At 37.9% G+C, this 12,919-nt stretch overlaps 1 protein-coding gene across 1 annotated transcript in view; it reads left to right on the top strand.

Moving 5' to 3' along the window:
• Positions 1-12,919, top strand: part of LOC150077870 (kinesin-like protein KIF11) — a 257,452-nt gene that overhangs the window by 169,565 nt on the left and 74,968 nt on the right. The window contains exon 16 of the mRNA XM_090384389.1: positions 11,455-11,616. Coding sequence (XP_090240515.1) covers positions 11,455-11,616 — 162 coding nt within the window. The remainder of the gene's footprint in view (positions 1-11,454; positions 11,617-12,919) is intronic.

Here is a 12,919-nt window from a genome sequence, read left to right as displayed (position 1 = left end):
TTTGTTATAATCTGTATATGTTTGCTGAAGAAGGGGGTCCATTTGCGCTGAAAGCTTCATTCTTTGTCATTAAAATTCTAATTACTGGATATATATACTGTATTATTTTCTTCTTTAAGTCATGGAATTCAGTACCACAGGCCCGTTGCATTTATTCGTTCTTTTTATGGCCACAACGTATACAGTACTTGTGTTGAACTACAGAAGACCTTCCTTTCGCTAGCTCGGAACAGACAACATTTACGCTTTGCGCATAGATGCAAATTGAACCATATCATTCCCAAAGGCTTCCGCTATAAGGCTCCCTTTAACAGCACTCACATGGTTTGTGCCTGCTTCAACTTCAGCCTGCAAATATTGAAATTGTGGATTAGTCATTTTCACACTGAAATTCAATGAGCTGGCTTCAACAAATCAAGACTCTTACAGGAACTAAGAGGTACGATCTCACCAGTGGTATTTTCTAGCCTTATTCACACTCTTCGTCGCCAAATAACCCTGTTTCTGACACTTACTGTTCCCGACAACAACGGACATTTGTCAATTTAACCAGAGAAGCTCACTCCTCGAGAGCAAACACCCGTCCCATGAATAATACTTCTTTTGTTTTGGATATGAGTAGCAAGCAATTAAACTCTGAACAGCTCAACTTTCTAGCCTCCGGTATAAAGTTCGTTGTCTTACCGTTGAGGCCACTGATCACACAACTTGCCATGGGAGTAGAGGCAAGTATAACCAACCTCCCTGAAGAAGCTGCTAATGACATCCACGTGAAAACGGCATCCATCCTCCGACACATACGACCTGTACTCTTCAACTGTTGGCAACACGCTGCTCTTTCCTCCTTCAGAAAAGACAACACCATTGTCGTGCTCCCAGCCGACTGGATGCTGCACTGTCATATTAGACCGGTCGTAGTATCTGGAGAAAGCTCTCACCCTCCTGCAGGTCCCCAATGTTTACGATCCTGTGACCGATCCACCTATCAAAGTCGTGAGATGCCTAGAGTAAAACGTCCAAAAACTAGTCTACGCATGGTGCAAGGCGCCTCCATAGCCAGGTGGGCAGGAGCAGCAGCAGTGCATAGCACATGCTTCTTGATTAGACCAGGGTTCGAGCTCATGACCACCAAATATGGAGAATGCGGAAAGGTCAGGGAATGACCACCGCATATCCCCGGGAGCAATATGGCCTTAGTCGCTAATGCTCCTAAAAACCAAATAACAAAATATGGTACAAATCTGGGAAAATTTCTGCATCGATTTGGTGGCTACTGCATGCCACGTGCTGCCAACTTCCACAGTTTTATTTCCTACCTAAGGTTCACAAGCTGGGTGTTCCTCTCCGGCCTATTGTGTCCTACTGCAACACATCTCATATGAGCTGTCTAAGTACATTGTGTGACTCCTTACACCTATTGTGGGAAATACCGCCCACACTGTCACGAACAGCGACGAGTTCATTCGCCTGATTAAAGAACTTTCAAACCCTGACAGCAAGATTATGGCATCGTTCGATGTCGTGTCTCTGTTTACATTGATTCTGGTCCAACAGGCCATTAACTGCACCAAGCGACTTCTGGAGAATGACTCAAACCTACTGAGCAGAACATCGCTATTCACAGAGGACATCTTTACTGCCCTCAACCTATGCTTGTCATGCAGCATCGTTACCTTCGGGGATTCCCTGTTTAAACAGCTAAACTGTACAGCTATGGTTGACCTTGTCAGCTCCGTCGTGGCCAACATCCATGGAGGAATTAGAGGAACAGATATTCCTGAGCCCGCTCGTACCTATTACAATATGGTGCAGATACGTCAATGACATCTTCACTGTCATCCCACGTTGTTCAGAGGCAACACTACTAGAATACCTCAATTCTTTATCACTATTCATCCAGTTCACTTTAGAACTAGAAGTGTACGGGTCCTTTCCATTCTTAGATATTTTAGTAAAGCGAGTGGGGTCCACACCTGGACACCTTGGTATACCATAAGCCAATGTTGTGCGGGTAGTTTACCAACTGCAGATCTGGCCATGCCCCTTGTCATCTCAACAGCACCACACGCACTCTATTCTCCCAAGCTTGGAGCATTGCAGCTCAGAGAAAGCTAGGCACACAGAGATTTCCAAAGTAAAAACTGACCTGGTCAATTGTGGTTACCTAACCCATTTATTACACAAGTGCTTGCTACAAGCGCAAGAGCTTATGACTCGCCAGAGTCCGTTATCCCTGCATGACAATATGCCTACTGCCTATATTCCCTACTATCCAGGCATGTCGGACACAATCTCAAAAATCCTCTGGGAATACCGCATAAAATGCATACAATTACCTGGTAGGAGCTTACATTCTGTGGTTTCCAACATGAAAACTGCAATCACCCCTCTTTTGCGTAGCGGAGTAGTATACCACGTAACTTGCAAAGATTGTGGCAGTTGCTATATAGGGGAGAGCTTGAGATGCCTTCAAGACTGCCTTGCAGAGCATGATAGATCAATTTGCCTTGGTGACACTGGCCACTCTGCAATCGTGAAACATTTCTGGTCGACCCACCATGACCTTAACCCTAAATGCATTTATGAAGTGATCAACGAATCCCAACACTTCCACCACTGCCTTTGGCTGAAATCATTGAACATATCATACAATTCAAAAACCTTAAATCGCTGCAAGGGCACAAGGCGGCTACATGCTATCTTAGAATCAACAGACTTGAAGCTTGATAAACGCTGGAATTTGGGGAGTACAACGTCTACAGAAAGGATAGACAGGATAGAAAGGGAGCAGGGGTTATGCTATTAGTTAAGAAACACATAAAATCCAAGGAAGTGAAGCCAGTCGACATCGCTGGACAGTGCAGTGTCGAGTCAGTTTGGTGTGACATAAGCATTGGGAGATCAAAATTGAGAGTAGGAGTGTGCTATAGGTCTAATGACTCTGATGAGTATAATAAGAAACTGTACAGAGAAATAGAGTGGGCCAGTAAATCAGAGAATCTTATAATGGGGGATTTTAATTTCCCAGATATTGACTGGAATTTGCGGACTGGTCACTCACACACTAGCAAGGCTTTTGTGGATTTATTGCATGATTGTTTTCTACATCAGCATGTTCGGGAGGCAACTAGAGGGAGTTATACTCTTGATTTGATTATCAGTAGTGATTCTTCATGCATTAAGAATCTGCACATAAATGAACCACTAGGTGGCAGTGATCACAGTGTTCTGAAGTGGGAGTTACTCAAAGAGGTAACTACCATTAGGGGTAAAGGGAAGGGGTATTGCTTTCGTAAAGGCGACTACGATGGACTGAGACAGTATTTAAATTCTATACAGTGGGACCAACTGATGATGTTACCAACAGCAAATTCAAAATGGGAAGCATTCAAAGAACGTATCTTGGAAGCTACTAGGCTTCCAAGGGATACATATAAATTAATGGGTGACACAGAAGCCTATGATAGATATAAGGTGGTCTGTAACCAAGTTATAAAGGAGTTAGGCAGGCGAAGGCAGATTACAAGAAATCTTTGGCAAGGGATGCAAAGAAAAACAGCAAAGAGTTCTTTACTTATGTAAACTCTAGAAGGAAGGGATGAATCAGATTGGTTCACTTGATATCGATGGTTCAACTGTTGATGATCCTGCTCAGGTAGCTAACAAATTAAATGAATATTTTGCATCAACATTCACACACGAGGAGTTATTCAGCGAGGAGAATGCCAGAGGTGTATTCAACTCTGGCAGTAAGCTAGATAATCTTGTAATAACTGAGAGTAAAGTGGAGGAGAAATTGTTGAAAATAAACACAAGAAGGGCACCTGGGGTGGATGGGATCTATCCAGTTATATTAAAGGAGGCAGCAAAGGAAGTAAGCAAACCCTTAGCAATAATTATGAGAGCTTCCTTGGACTCAGGGGAGGTACCCATAGACTGGAGATGTGCAAATGTGACCCCAATTCACAAAGGAGGATCAAAGACTGACACAAGTAATTATAGACCTGTGAGTTTAACTTCTGTTCCAGGAAAATTAACGGAAGCACTGGTTAAAGAAGCACTGCAGGATCATCTAGACAAGACTTCAGTTATAGCTCGGACACAGCATGGTTTTGTTAAGGGGAAGTCTTGCCTGACCAATTTGTTTGGATACTATGATGCAGTCACAAAAGAACTGGATGCAGGGAATAACTTTGATATTATATACTTGGATCTTAGAAAGGCTTTTGATACTGTTGCACATGGAAGACTGCTGCACAAATTGGAGCAGGGGCATTGGAGGCAAATTGCTGCTATGGATAAAGTGGTTGTTGAGGAGAAGAAGACAGAGTGTTAATCAGTGGACACTGCTCATCATGGACTAATTTATTAGTGGAGTCCCTCAGTGTTCAGTGTTGGGTCCATTATTGTTTTCTGTATTTATAAATAATATTGAAAATAGTATATCAAACTTAATGTCCAAGTTTGCAGATGATACAAAAGTTGGCAGGGTTGTTAAGGACACTACTGACAGTATGCTGCTGCAACAGGATCTGGAAAGGTTGAGCAGATGGGCTGAGAGGCGGCAAATGAAATATAACATTGACAAATGTAAAGTACTACATGTGGGAAAAACAGCAACCCCAGAGCAACGTATCAACTCTGTGGTCCTACACTGACAGTGGTAGAGAATGAAAAGGATCTGGGGGTAATTGTGCAGGCAGATATGAAGTTCTCTGACAGTGCAGACAGGCTGCCAGAGTAGCTCATGGTGTCTTATCAATGATATACAGGAATTTTTCTAGCAGGGATAAGGAGGCGATTATTCCCTTGTATAAGGTAATGGTCAGGCCACACCTTGAGTACTGTATACAGATCTGGAGGCCTCATTTCAAGAAGGATGTAGAGCTGCTGGAACAAGTACAGAGAAGGGCAACAAGATTAGTGAATGGAACAAAGGGTTGCTCTTACGAAGAAAGGCTTAAGTTTTGCAAATTACAGTGTCTGGAGACTAGGCACCAGCGAGGTGATCTGATAGAGGTGTATAAAGCCTTGAATGGTTTGAGCATGCTCAATGCTGATGGGATTCTGCCTCTTGCTCAAAATATTCACCTGAGAGGGCATAAATTCAAATTGAGGAAAGACAGATGTAGGATAGATGTGCGGAAATTTGCCTTTGGCCAGCGGGTAGTTGGTTGGTGGAACAGACTTCCATGCCTTGTTGTGGAAGTTGATAGCCTAAATAAATTTAAGGCTCAGCTGGACAGGTATTTCAAACGAACGGAGGGGTGAAGTGGAAGGTTTTTTTTTTTTTTTTTTTTTTTTCTGGCTGATGCTGCATAAGCTTGCTTTCTTGCATCATATGCCGTTACTAATGCTAATCTTAAACGCTGGCAGCAAACCACACAAATCCATTTAAATGGATTTGTGTGGTTTGCTGGCAGTGTACACCAATCTACTAGATGAATGTCAATGGCTACAGTGTACACCAATGAATGTACAGTGTACACCAATGAATGTACAGTGTACACCAATGAATGGCTACAGTGTACACCAATCTACTAGATGAATGTCAATCCCGCAGCCATGTACGCATGAGAGCATGCACAGCTCTTATATCATTGAAATGTTATCTATAAAGTCCATATTCTGTTATAATCTGTATACGTTTGATGAGGAAGGGGTCCATTTGCCCTGAAAGCTTCATTCTTGTCATTAAAATTCTAATTACTGGATATATACTGTATTATTTTCTTCTTTAAATCTGCCTTTGATGTCTTCAACAGCACTTCAAATTCGTCAAATTTATTTATTATACTTCTAGCGTTTGCCTTTGAAGCTTTGGTGTTTTTTTTTTTTTTTTTTTTCCTCCCCATAATCATATTTTAATTTTATCTGTTTATTATTTTTATCGCTTTTAACTCCATAGTGTTTGGCAAATTTTATTTTTATATTAAATATATAGTTTTATCTTGTGTTTATTTTATTAAAGTCCTTAGATATCAAGTTGGTGTATTTATTGCAATTATTATAAGTTTATAGTTTTTATTTATTATAATATATTTGAAAAATATATTTTAATGAATAATTACTAATAATAATTACTATTATAATATACTAATATATGCCATAAAAATTAAATTTCAATACAGAACTGACACCCATTCTTACTCTTAGTTACCCTAACACAGCCCATGTGTTTTACTTTTTCCATGATGACTCCTAGCAGCTGTTGAAGTTCCCAGCAACTTGCTCTCTAGGCTGCTGCACATTACAATACGAGCACAGACCGGACAGAGAAAAATTCTACCCCATGAGCCTTGCATAATCACTCCGGGGCCGAATTGATTGGCATGGCTCTCATCATATACTCCCTCCTATCGTGTCTGGGCAGAATTTCGGACACCTTTAAATTTAACTCTAACTTGAAACTTTTTTTTCAACATTGACCTGTACTTGTTAAGTAAATCTGCAGATCTCTTACTCCTAAGGTCATTAGTGCCAACTTGTACCTTTTGTACCTTTAAAGGATGATATCTGCTCTACAACGTCATCAACTTTTGCTCCCGGCAGACATACCCTGGTCCTGTTCACCTATCCATTTTGCCTAATATATTCTCCATCTCCCTGATGGGGATTAAACATGTGGAGGATAATTCTCATGCTCCTTCAGTAACACGTAATAAGAGCTGTGATCCTGCTGGTCTTATTTAAGGATGTACTGTGGCTGTTGATAAAGGGGACGTTTGCGTTTGATGCTTCGGTGTTTTTTTTTTTTTTTTTTCTTTTTCTCTCCCCATAATCATATTTTAATTTTATCTGTTTATTATTTTTATCGCTTTTAACTCCATGGTGTTTGGCGAATTTTATTTTTATATTAAATATATAGTTTTATCTTGTTTTTATTTTATTTTATTAAAGTCCTTGGATATCAAGTTGGTGTATTTATTGCAATTATTATAAGTTTATAGTTTTTATTTATTATAATATATTTGAAAAATATATTTTAATGAATAATTACTAATAATAATTACTATTATAATATACTAATATATGCCATAAAAATTAAATTTCAATACAGAACTGGCACATGTTGACAGAGTTGACATTTTTTTTGTATAGTTAATATTTTTAATTTATACTATCTTTCTTTGTTTTTTATTTCATGTTTTCTTTTAGACTTCTTTTGTTTTCTTTTTCAAATCCAAGTCAAGACTTAAGTCAGTAAAGCAGTTTTATATTTTATCATTACAACATAGAAAAATTTTTAAATTATAATTTAATATTCAAAAAAAAAAAAGTTGCAATTTACTAAGAAAAATTAAATTAAAATGAAACTATATATATGCTGTACTGCATTCTGACTTAAATCTAACGTGCTCATCTGCCACCATCTTTGTTGCTAACTGTATAAATTATAATAGCCTAATAAATTATGAAATATAGATAATAGATATAAATATATATAGATATATAAATTCGCTAACCACATTAAAGCAAGAACTGAGCCATCCTAGACTGCAAAGTGACTATGTTCACTGATGTTAAATCAATTAAATGAAAAGCACATAGATCAAGGACTGGCTGTTCATTCTTGCAGTAAATCAAAGGTTGAAAGAGGAGAGATTTTAAAGAACCCCAGTTTTAGCCCAGGCTGGTTTTTTTTTTTTTTTTTTTTTTTAGGAGCATTAGCAACTAAGCCATATTGCTCCAGGGATATGCAGTGGTCATTCCCTGACCTTTCCGCATCCTCCGTATTTGGTGGTCACGGGCTCGAACCCCGGTCTAATTAAGAAGCGTGTGCTACACACTGCCACTCCTGCCCACCTAACTACGGAGGTACCACTTTTAGCCCAGGCTCCATCGATAGAAACAGGAGGAGGGTTACAATCTTCCCCTCCTCGCTCTGTACCCTATAGTGAGCAGTGCCAATGATGGTGGCCTCCGTAGCCGAGTGGTCAGGAGCAGGAGTGCAGTAGCACGCTCTCTTTGAGTAGACCGGGGTTCAAGCCCCTGACTGCTGAATACGGTCGATCTGCCAACCCGCACTGGACCAGCGTGTGCCAGATTATCGTTTCTTTCCCTCAGCATGAATTGTTGAGGAGGCTTCCATCCTGCAGTGGGTTGATAATGGCTGCACTTTACCTTTTTTTTTTTTTTTTTTTTTACCAATGATGATTTGAACTGAGTTTCAACCTATCAGAACCAAGTATACTACAAGTAATCTATCACATTTTATTTCTAACAGGCAGTTATTGTCTGAATTTTAAACCTATTTTATATTTATCAATCAATACCTATACTTAACTTAAATCATTCATAATTCCAGAATGCTTTCACCAAGCTTCCCCTTAAATTTGTTAAATTCTTAATTTTAAGGAATGCATCCAAAAATTTATTTGTTGCTGTCAGCCTAGTAGCACAAATTGTATTAAATGTGACCAGTCATCTCAACTGTTTGCTCTGTATTCTCTTTAGATTTTGTTGTCAAGTATGCTCTTTGCCACTTTTAATGTTTATTTAATCAAAACTTGAATGTTATTGAACTGTCATGGACAGTAATATAATTTTTGTTATTATATTAAAAATTTGATATTTTGTTGAACATCTTTTTATGTCTTGGACTGATTGGACATTAATTGTTGGACTAGACCTTTATTAACTTTAATAGTTAAAACCAAATTGACTTTTTTTTTTTTTTTTGTATAAGGTTGTAAAATTTTTTGTTTATTTCTTTTTGTTGCAAACAGTTGAATGATGCTTTTGCTTTACTATTTCACCTTTCTTGTTGTCCACTCCCTTAAACCCTCTCCTTTTATTTTGCTGGTTCCCCTGGTCCAGACCACACAGGATGTGTGATATTTTGCCTTTCCTAGGCAAACAGTGATTGTAGAGGCTTGGCTCCTTGTGAGAAGCGGCTTTCCTGGTAATTGCTGTTTGCTAGTAGCTGGCAGTCCAAACAACATAACACTACATAATCACAAAAACAACACTATACCCACACATTGGCCTAATTCTACAAAGTCTGTCACCAGAGACTAATGCAGCAGAGTTGAACTGGCATTCCAGGTGCCACCATTCATCAGACACATATACTATACAATACAATACTATTTTTACTTCTAGCAGGACTCTGAATATAGGCATACGTATTTATCTAGCTAATTTTTTCTTTTAAACCTCTGGCAAAGGTTACTAAAGAAATTGAAGTGTAAATTAGCTAATTTATGTGCTCTCTCTCTCTCTCTCTCTCTCTCTCTCTCTCTCTCTCTCTCTCTCTCTCTCTCTCTCTCTCTCCATATTTCAAGTGACATGTGTGGTAATGGGTAACTTTCATCTTTCCCATTAGAAATATATAATGTTTTATGGTCTTTTAGCAAACTGGAAACAAGGAAGGATGAACAAACAGTTGCAATTACAGGCACGCACTCCCTGGCTTACTAATACTTGACTTATGGAAATTCGACTTTACATAAGTTTTTGCCGGCCAGTGCAAACTTAAAAAAATTGTGGAAATGTATTTTGCATCCCGTAGGAATAAATGGAGGTATCGTGAAAATATAATGTGATGAACCCAATAACACGTTGTGTGTTTTTTTGATAATTCATTCCAAGACCTTGGAAGTTGAAATTTTTGCTATACACTGTATAATTAAGCTATTTATCTCTCTAAAAGGTCATTTTTGTAATGGAAATTGCACTACACTTTCATTGTTATCATGTGTTCCATTATAAGAATCAATTTTGAACACCTTTGTGATATTTTTCTAAAACACATTACTGTAGATCACTACCATAAAACAATTTGCACTTTCCAATTTATTGGACTTTTCTGTTAGTGAATCTAATTATAAATGGGTAGTAAAGTCGATCTTATTGCATTTGTGATAATACCAATAACTGAAATTGTGTGGGTTTTTACGTTACGGTATTATGGTGAAATTAAGGTTCCCCTTTATTAAAATCTTCAATCATATAAAAAAAAAATTTCAGAATCTTCTCTTCATTCCTATTTACTTATTATAAGGGTGAAGGGAAAGCGACCAACAGAAAGTGCAAGTGCTGGCAGTGCTAGGAAACGAAACAAAATTGATTTAGAAGTGAAGATGATTAATTAAGAAGTATGAAAGTTTGTCATCTATTGCACGAAATTAGGTCTCGCTGCTTCAACAGTGAATACTATTTTAAGGGACAGTGCACGTATAAAAGAACATGTTAAAGGATCAACGCATTTAAGATCAACAGACATTACAAAATAGCATTCAGGTGCTATATCGAAGATGGAAAAGCTATTAATAATATGGATGGAAAATCGGATTCAGAAGCAAGTGCCCCTGAGTCCAATGGCCATTCAAGCAAAAGTAAGAAGTATTTATGAAGATATTAAGGATAAGTACGGCGAACCCCAAGTCAAGTTCGTAGCAAGCAGTGGGTGGTTTAAGAGGTTCAAGCATCATGCTGGTTTCCAAAACATTAAAACAAGCAGTGATTGTTTGTTATTTGGTTTTTAGGAGTATTAACAATTAAGGCCATATTGCTCTGGGATATGCGGTGGTCATTCCCTGACCTTTCCGCATCCTCTGTATTTGGTAGTCATGAGCTCGAACCCAGTCTAATCAAGAAGCATGTGCTACTCATTGCTGCTCCTGCCCACCTGGCTACGGAGGCGCCACAAGCGGTGAAGTTGCCAGTGCTAATCCTGCAGCTGCAGAGAAATTTTGTGATGTGTTAGAAAAAAACCCCTTCTAAATCTCCACAGCCCTCAACTTCTGTGGCAGCATGCTTATCAGCTGGAGAGTTCATTCTGGCAACGATGCTCGAAAGGTAAAACTTGCTGACATTATGCCTGTCTCCTCTCTCTTTCTGTAATTTTATAATTTTGAAATTTTTGTAATTTTGATACTTTTGTAATTTTTCCTGCACATGAGATAAAACAATTGAATAAATAATTCTACTTACATGTTCGTCGAACTATTCTTTTTTGCTTCAATCAAATTCAGCATGCATAGTTGTGAGTGCTGCATAAGCATTTAGGTAAAATTCGATTTATGTAGAATTCTGCAGAACGCAACCCTTGCATAAGTCGGAGTGGCTGTACATACATATATTAACAGCGTCATCCTACGCATGCCTCCAGGGCTGAAGCCCATATTCACACAGTTGCAATTACACAACAATTCTAGCCAGTCTATTATAACTATAGAAGAGAGCCAATCTGGTTAATTTTTTTTCTCCCTAAACTGGGAAAGATGATAGCCATGCTAGATTAGATTAGATTAGATTACAGTCAGAAATGCCTCCATTCATGAGATTCTAAGAAGCAAAATTGCTAAATTGTCTTGTATTAATGTTAAGTGTGGATGGGGTTAACATTTTTATGTGCCTTTAATGTTATGTTACCAACACATTTAATTATTCAGAACTGACTGAAAAGTGGTTGTTTTTTTTTTTTTTTTTTTCCTTGTTTACTTTCAGCTTAAGAAACGTCAAGATTTTGTTAGATTTTATACGACAGAAATGAAAAAACTAATTTCAGATTTTCAGGAGGAAGTGGATAACTTATTTTCTTATAAAGAATCGGAATTATATCAGAATCAGGTGTCCAAGATTGTTTCTCAAAATGTTACTTTTCATCAGGTAAGTAAATGTCATTAAAATAACCTGAATATATATATTTTTTAACTATACTGTTAGTGTTATGGTCTGATATACAGCAGGCCCCTGTTATAATGCGGTTCACTTTACGCTGATTCGCTATAATGCTGTTCTTATATTATAACCCGTATCAGACTATAACGCTCTTTTACAGTTTGCATTTTTGGCATATTTAACGAAATCGTTTCCTTTGATGGAGTCGATAGCTTGAAAATGAATAGCAAATCAGCATTAAACTGTTTCCCACGCCGACTTAAGAAATTTTCCCACGCTCAGTAAAATTTTCTCGCACGCTAATTTAATTGCAGTACAGTCACTTGTTACATAGTGCCGAGTTCAACATTTTAAGAAATGATCAAGTATATTGCTTGAAATATTTGTGTTATATGCATTTATCCGAAGTCTAGTCATCACTCAGTACAGTATTAGACATTGTGCGTATCGGACAGTTTACTTGAACATTGTATCATAATTAATGCAACCAACGCAGTTACATTTTTGAAGAGTTAATAATGGCCAATAAGAATGAAAAAGCAACATCTGGGCGCAGTACGAAGACTACAAATGTAAGAAAAAGACTGAATTTGAAAATTAAATTAGACGTTTTGAAGCGAATCGATTCCCGTCAGCGACAAGCGGATGTGTGCCGTAATTTAGGACTTGCAAGTTTAACTGTAAGAACAATTATAAACAAATAAAGAATTAATTTTAGCAGTGGGAAAGATATCTGTTCCACTGCAAGCAACTAGGGCTAGGCCGGCTATTAGGATTGAAATGGAAAAGACTTAACTAAAGCCTCCGGGGGCTCACATCTGGTGAGTATGGGCTTGGCACACTCAGGGTCCTGAGCTGGATATCATCATTCTTCTGTTTCTTGGTGATTCCCTTCTACTTTTGACTCTCTCTCTCTCTTCTTTTTTTTTTTTTTTTTTTTTTTTCCCCTGGTGCAGCATAAGCCTCAGGCTTCCTTGCATCATATGGATAATAATAATAATAATTTTATTGAAGATAATGTCCAAATGCAGAATTAAGTTAAGTTAAATATTATAAAAAAAGAGAGAGAGAGAGATTAGCCAATATGATGATCTGAAGAAAACTCACCTAAAAAAAAAAAAAATGTGGAACCATTTAAAACTGGTAAGGGCTGGTTGAATAGATTTAAAATCTGGGGAGAAACCGCAAGTACAGATCAAGGAGCCGAAACTTTCAAAAAAGAACTTGTTAAAATTATTGAAGAGGGGTATTGTGTGTTATACTTCTCAACAAGTTTATAACATAGGTGAAG

This window comes from Mastigoproctus giganteus, chromosome 11, assembly GCF_048544385.1.
Source record: "Mastigoproctus giganteus isolate SK-2022 chromosome 11, ASM4854438v1, whole genome shotgun sequence".
Classification (NCBI taxonomy): domain Eukaryota; kingdom Metazoa; phylum Arthropoda; class Arachnida; order Uropygi; family Thelyphonidae; genus Mastigoproctus; species Mastigoproctus giganteus.
Note: the sequence above shows the minus strand (reverse complement) of the source record. Positions and strands in the feature narration are given on the sequence as shown.